Genomic DNA, 7,066 nt, shown 5'->3' with positions numbered 1-7,066 from the left:
ACAAGTTTTATCAAATATTGACAAGACCATGTCATACACATTTACATTGAGATCACATAAACTTACACACATATATCCATGTTCAGTGTTCATGTTGCAGTGACAGCACTGGCTGTCAGAAAATCTTTTACATTCACATAACTCAACCTTGTGATAAATATCAAGTATTTTGTGTCTATAATTGTCTAAATGTTCGCTGCACATATAAGGGTGAATATATATATATATATATATATATATATATATATATATATATATATATATATATATATATATATATATATATATATATATATACTTTTTTCTCTCTCACTTTCAGACAAGAGTATCCAACACATAAACTCCCTCGTCACTACTACTGTGGAGCGAACTCAGCCCTGTGTCCGAGTTCGAGTCTGTTGAGTCTGTATCTTTTCCTCCTCCTTCACTGGCTTTGGTGGAGGAAGGGAGTGAGGACGAGGGTAACGACGTGGAGGATGAGGAGGAGGACTTTGGTGCTGAGGTGCTGGGGGTCTTGCTGCCAAACCCGCTCGTGTTACTACTCGTCGAGGCTTCAGACGAGGTGCTGGACCGCGAGCTCACGCAGAGACTGCTGTTTTTGGCCGAGTCCCCGTCGTCCTCGTCCTCCTCCTCGTCTATGGGCGGAGGACACGCGGGCAAAGGAGGCGGGACGTCTTTGTCGTCTGACGTCGGGTTATTTTTGCTGGTCTTATTATTAAGCTTTGTGGAGGCTGGTGCCACTGCGACGGGTGCGGCGGCACTATTTACAGGAGGGACTCTCGGCGTGGCACTGGCGGCTGTGGTCGCGGTAATGGCGGCTGTGGGAGGGACGTGCACCTGGGGAAGAGGGGGGTCCGCGGGGAGGCGAAAGGCCGTGGGAGGAAGGTGGATGATGTAGTCCAGGTGTTCTCTCAGAGCCTGCGTCTCTCGGTCGGACTCGGTCTCCTCCTGCAGCAACATCTCCAGCTGCTTGCGCTGCTGCCACAGCATCGCCTCGGTTTCCCGCAGTCTCTGCTCGTTCTGCCGCACGTCCGCCACCAGCTGCGCGTGCACGTGGGCAACGCAGACCAGCTCCTGCTGCAGCAACTCGGCCTCGTCTTTGTGTTGCTCGTGAGCGGCCTGCACGGCGGTGTTCATCCCCGACATGGTCTCCTCTTCGTGCAGCAGGCGGTTGTTCAGGTCCTCGATCCTCGTCAGCTGCGCCGCGATCTGCTGCAACTCTTCGAGCTCCGACGACGTGGCCGCCTCCTCCTCCGGCGTCATGCCCTCCAGCGTCTGCGCCGCCTCCTCCGTTACCACGCCCGAGTCGTTGCTCTTCTCTTCGCTCCCGGGCTCGTCCTTGGTCTCGCAGCTGTCGTCCTTGAGGTAGGAATGCAACAGGTAGTCCCTGCCGAGGTTCTGGACGCGAAGGAGGTGCATTTGCTGCTCATATTGCTCGATCTGGCACTCCCGCTCTTGCAGGCGCCGCAGCTGCGTCTGGATGGTCTCGCCCTGGGCCACCACCAGCCGCATCAGCCGCTCCATCGTCTCACTGCAAAAGAGTCCAAGTTAGAGTCTCACCCACGGCGTTATGGCGGACATAGGACGGACAACGAATTCGTGCAATAACTGCTCGATGAACAAAAAAACTCGTCTTTCAAAATTCATTTAGAGAAAGAGGATGCCCGAAAAAGGATGCTGGTGTAATGCACATGTGCAACAGAGTTTGACGAACAACTGCGTGGTTACAAAATAACAGGACTTATCAAACACACACATGTATGCATGTCTGTTTGTATATATCAGTTCTCCTATGCTAACTGATATCTATTATAAAAAGAAAAACGTACATACATGTGTGTGTGTGTGTGTGTGTGTGTGTGTGTGTGTGTGTGTGTGTGTGTGTGTGTGTGTGTGTGTGTGTGTGTGTGTGTGTGTATGTGTGTATGTATGTGTGTGTATGTATGTGTGTGTATGTATGTATGCGCGCATGCGTGCATGTGCATGTATATATTCGCACGTGTGTGTAGTTAGGCATGTGATAACTTCGGTACATAAATCCGAAGTAAAAGCTAACTCTACAGCAGCCAATCAGAGCCAACGCATCACACACAATCCTGCACGACCGCGTGTCTCTCGGCCCGAGCGGCTCACCCAGCGCGGCCTTGAGACAGCGTGACTGAAGGATACAAAAGGATGGGGGGGTCAGCAGTACCTCCTGAAGAAGGGCAGAAGAGACATGGTTTTCGGCGGCCCGCACCGAGGGCGGCACACTCCTCCCATGAACTTCATTGTGCTTGTCTAGTCCCAAAACAAATTGTAAAAACTATGTCTATAATAAGTTGTCTCACTGCAAGTACTATAAGCTAAGAAACAGCTTCTAAAACAAGCTAAAATATTTAAAATACAATTTGCGGTCTAGAGATTCGCAGTTTTTGTCGACATAAGACTTGTAGTTCAAATGCAGATTGTCTGTCTATATTTTTTTATTTATTTACTTATATTTTTTACCTCGACACTTCCTCGTGTACAAATACCTATAAGATAACTCGCAGTAACTAATCAAGCCTTGGAGGATTTGGATCCCTAATTTTCACAAAAAGTGTCTACGCTCATTGAATATTCCGGGCACGCGCACTCCTCATTCGCAGCGTGTATACGTTCTCTCTTCATTCTCCTCCGATCATCTCGCGGGCGTCTCATGCAAACTAAAGAGCCGAGAAAGTTCCCTCTTCGCCCGCCCCGTCGTGGACTGAGACCAGAAGAGTGAGCTCAGGCCTCTCACTAAATCAGGTTTTCTCAATCTCAACTCCCCTCAACCCAGATTTACTCGGTGGAATCGCAATTCGGAATGTCGCTTGCTCTACTGTTGCATTCTCCTTCTCTCTACTGCGTCTCCCTTACTTCTTTTCCGTCCTGGCCTCCCCTGCCGCTCCCTGTCGACCCCTGCCTCGCCTCCTCGCCCCGTAGCCTTCGCCCGCGGTTCCCCCTTCACTACGCTGGACATGTACGGTTTCCGCGCGGCCGAGACGCACTTTCTCCACGTCCGCGCGTCTACCCCCGGGCTCTTCCGTTCATTCGCCGCGCCTGCGTATCCCGCGCACGAAAACCGATGGAAAGAACAAGTATGCGACAAAAAAGACTGAAATGAGTATTATTCTCGTTTGCTTTCTCTCGCTCTCCGAACCTTCGAACCCTCCCTAACTACAATCACTATATCTCGCTAAAAACTACGGTTGGCTTGGGCGACGTCGAGCACACAATCGCTTTGGGGATGTCACACTTTCCACTTTTCGTCACTGGCGCTACGTCCCTAAACTTCAGCGTCTGTCCTTGGCACCGAAGGTCACTGCATCCTACGAAGCAGCACTGCACTAGCTCGCAGACGTCTTGGCACTATGGACGTTAGTCTGGTTCCGAAGGCGTTAGTCTTGGGTCCTACGACGTCGTAGGTCCGGGTCCAGTGTGTCCTCGCGGTGGCACCTGAATGCGCTGTGGGCAGGGGTGCCACCGCCGAGAGCCCGCCGCCTCCTCTCCCTCGTGCCCTTCACTCCTGCGCGAGGATGCCACTGTCGATTCGTCCCGCGCCCTTCACTTACGCCTACCTCCTGGCAATCGGACCTCTTTGAAGCCATGCACAACTTGGCAAAGAAAAAGTACTAAAGCTTCCCACGGGAAAGTCGTCGCAAAAAGAATACACACTGTTATAAATGAAAATTAATGAATGAAAGTTGCGCACCAATACACTAGGTGGCATCCGCGTTCGCGTGCGGACCCTTCACCTGGAGATGTCCGACCTGTGACTTTTTCGGCCACGTGTCCGCGCAGGAGATGGCGTAACAGGTGTCTGCGCTGGTGATTGTACTTTGGCATTTTTATGCCCCGGCCGCTGGTAGGAAAAATGTCTATATGAATCAATATTTGCCAATGCGCCCTCGCCCCCAGTCCTTGACACCTTTCCTTGTTTTGCTCAGGTCCATAAATCATGAAATTCAAAGTCGGAGACCTTTAGTTCATAATAACGTATATAAAATACACACACATAATACTTTAACAACTTAATGGCCTCTATCCAACGCAGCAACGTAGGTTTAAGCTTCTCTTGAACGCACTGAATGAACGCGAGCGACCTAAGTAACAAGCAGCGGCAAGGTCGTCCGCACTAAGGGTTGCCCAAGAATTCCCGCCTTCTCGCTCACACAACTTCCTCGACCTTAACTCGGGGTCTCCGAACTACGGTTTTTGTGCCTCCTTTTACCTTGAATAACTTTCGCGCCTCTTCGCTAATTCACTTTATGGCGGGCGGGAGACACTGTGCCACGGGCAGCGGTGCCACACGACGATGCAGTCACGGCAGGCACGCGGTTGGGCACCAAGGCTGACGGATATCTCGTCTCGGCGGAATTCCAGACGGAAACTTATAGCCCAGGAAACGCGTGAATTTAAGCTCAACTCTTGTCCTTCGTAATGCAAGCATCATGGCTATCAACCATTCATTTCCTCTACTTCGATGGAGAGTTGTTGCAACAGGCAAGGGGCCAGGGGGAACTGGCTAAGGGGGGAGAGGAGGTTGCAATTGACCTTAACAGGCAACCTTGACTAACTCTCAACTACGATTCCACGATAAGCTAGTCTGAAAAATCCGCCACATAGTATGAAATATATTTTGTATGCATCAACAACCGTATCTTAACGTTTTCCGTTTTATTTATCGACAGACTTCAACTTTAAAAGACTTGATTAACCGATCACAGACTGAAAAAATTCTACGCTTTCTCGTCCCCTCCTCTTCCCCATCCTCACGGCTGCCGTCCTTCAACTGCAGGAGTAGGAGGAGTAGTAGTGGTAGAGATAGCAGTTCTAGCCGTAGAAGAAGAAGAAGAAGAAGAAGAAGAAGAAGGAAAAGTAGTAGCAGTAGAAGTAGTAGTAATATCAGTAGTAATAGTAGTAGTGGTAGAATTAAAAGAAGCAGTAGCAGTAGAAGTAGTAGTAGTAATAGAAGCCGTTACAGTAGAAGTAGTACAAGTAGTAGTAAACATTGTAGCAGAAATAGTAGAAATAGTAGTAGTAGTAGTAGTAAAAGTAATAGTAATAGTAGTAGGAGTGGTGGTAGTAGTGATGGTAGTGGTGGTAGTAGTAGTAGTAGTAGTAGAAGTATGGTAGTAGTTGAAGTAGTAGCTGAGTGAAAGTACAAGTATTTGTTGTAGCAGCTGTAGTAGCCGTACTGGCAGCAGCAGGAGTACTGCTATTACTACCCCTACTACAAGTCCTACTGCTTCTACTACCCACATCGATATCACGTTTCCGCTTCTCTCCTCACTCCTCCTGCCCCTCTCCTCCAGCCTCACCTGAACTTGGGGTCGTCCTTGGCCAGCTTCTTGGGGTTGAGCGCCTCCTTGGAGCCGTGGACGTTCCGCATCCTGTGTCGCCGTCGGCTTCTCTCCGCGCGGCCGCTGCTGCCCGCGCCGCCGGCCGCCTCGCCGTCGCGCATCTTCCGCAGGGAGAACCGCACCTCGCCCACGGCCTCGCCCCACGTTCGCCACACCTGAGGGCAGCGCCGAAGGGAAGGAGGGCGTTAGCGGAAAGAACGAGAATCATTTTCAGGATCGTAAGGAGGCAAATCCTGGTTTAACAGGCTGCTTATAGGAGATTGTATAAACTTAATGGGTTTCTCACGATCATTCGTAACAAGAGCAACTCGAAGTCACCTACCTTGAGTATTCTCTGCTCGTGGTCCAGAGGTCGCTCCACTTTGCGCCATCTCTCCACGATAACGTACTGCATGACGTCACTGTCCTCCGCGCGCACACTCTGCGCCCGGAGAAGCGCCTTGATGACGTCATGGCAGGTGGTTCGCCGCGTCACCCCCGTCACCCACTTCTGCACGCCGTCCACCCACACCCCGATCTCCGCGTCACTCGTCATCTCGCCCCTGCAGAGAGGAAGAGCACATTGGTTAGTTATACGTAGTGCTTGGGAATCTGCGGGTCTCGGGGCGGCACCTGGCAACCCCGTGGCGCTGCTCCAGCAACACGCGATCCTCGGCGGGGCTCCGGCGCGCCCGGCCCACGCGTGCCTCGGAGAGGCTTCGGACTCTTTCTGGGGATACGTTTTTTTCCAGTCTAATGTGATTCTCTCTCGCTTTGCCGCTCCCTCCTCTCACTCTCTGTTACCCGAAAAGTTATCAAACATTAAATGAATATAAAGGATATAAATATATAAGCATCTTTAAAAAATGGATTAAGATAAAAATAAATAAATACATGAATTTTACTTTCAGTTTGTATATGCGCGCACGCGCATTTACACGCACACGCACGCACGCATGCACACACACACACACACACACACACACACACACACACACACACCTCCCCTCACACACACATGCATGCATACATACATATATACATATATACATACATACATACATACATACACATACACACATACATACACATACACACATACATACACATACACACACACACACACACACACACGCACACGCACACGCACACGCACACGCACACGCACACACATACACACACACACACACACACACACACACACACACACACACACACGTACGCACGCGCACACACACACACACACACACACAAATGTGTGCAATCAGTCCATCTTTGTCCCATAGCACCACAAAATGCCCCACAACATATGTAAGACGTTCCGAAGGTGTCTGCGGCGCCCCCTCCCCTCCCCTTCACCACGCCCCTGAGGTGCGGATCCGGCCGCCCGCCCTGATAACATTCCCGCCCGCCGCCGACACATGCCGCGCCGCAACAGCCAAAACGCATTAGAGGAGCCACCGACGCCGCCTCGTCAGCCGTGCCAACACCCGCCCCTCCATCCTTCGGTCCCGTGCGTCTGGCTGTCCGTCTGTCCGCCCGCTGCCTGCCGCTGATCGTTCCTTTCCTCCTTCCCTTTTATTCTCAAGTTGCTGCTTTCCCTATACGCCATCGAAGACTCGATCGACCCCATTCGGAGCATCCCGAACTGCGGAGGAAAAGGGGCGTTGCGTTCCCTCCGCCTCCCCGACTGGCAACGCTGCTATCCCAGGCGATCT

General features: G+C 51.1%; 1 protein-coding gene across 1 annotated transcript in view; it reads right to left on the bottom strand.

Annotated features, from left to right (window-relative positions):
* Positions 1 to 290: 290 nt before the first annotated feature.
* Positions 291 to 7,066, bottom strand: part of LOC119580268 (ras association domain-containing protein 10-like) — a 25,593-nt gene continuing 18,817 nt past the window's right edge. The window contains exons 2-4 of the mRNA XM_037928310.1: positions 5,692 to 5,911; positions 5,328 to 5,524; positions 291 to 1,531 (exon numbers count right to left, since the gene is read on the bottom strand). Of these exons, the coding sequence (XP_037784238.1) occupies positions 316 to 1,531; positions 5,328 to 5,524; positions 5,692 to 5,911 (1,633 nt within the window). The 3' untranslated portion in view covers positions 291 to 315. The remainder of the gene's footprint in view (positions 1,532 to 5,327; positions 5,525 to 5,691; positions 5,912 to 7,066) is intronic.

Source organism: Penaeus monodon, chromosome 13 (genome assembly GCF_015228065.2).
Source record: "Penaeus monodon isolate SGIC_2016 chromosome 13, NSTDA_Pmon_1, whole genome shotgun sequence".
In the NCBI taxonomy this organism is placed as follows: domain Eukaryota; kingdom Metazoa; phylum Arthropoda; class Malacostraca; order Decapoda; family Penaeidae; genus Penaeus; species Penaeus monodon.
The sequence above is the reverse complement of the archived record's forward strand: the minus strand, read 5'-3'. Positions and strand labels throughout refer to the sequence as shown.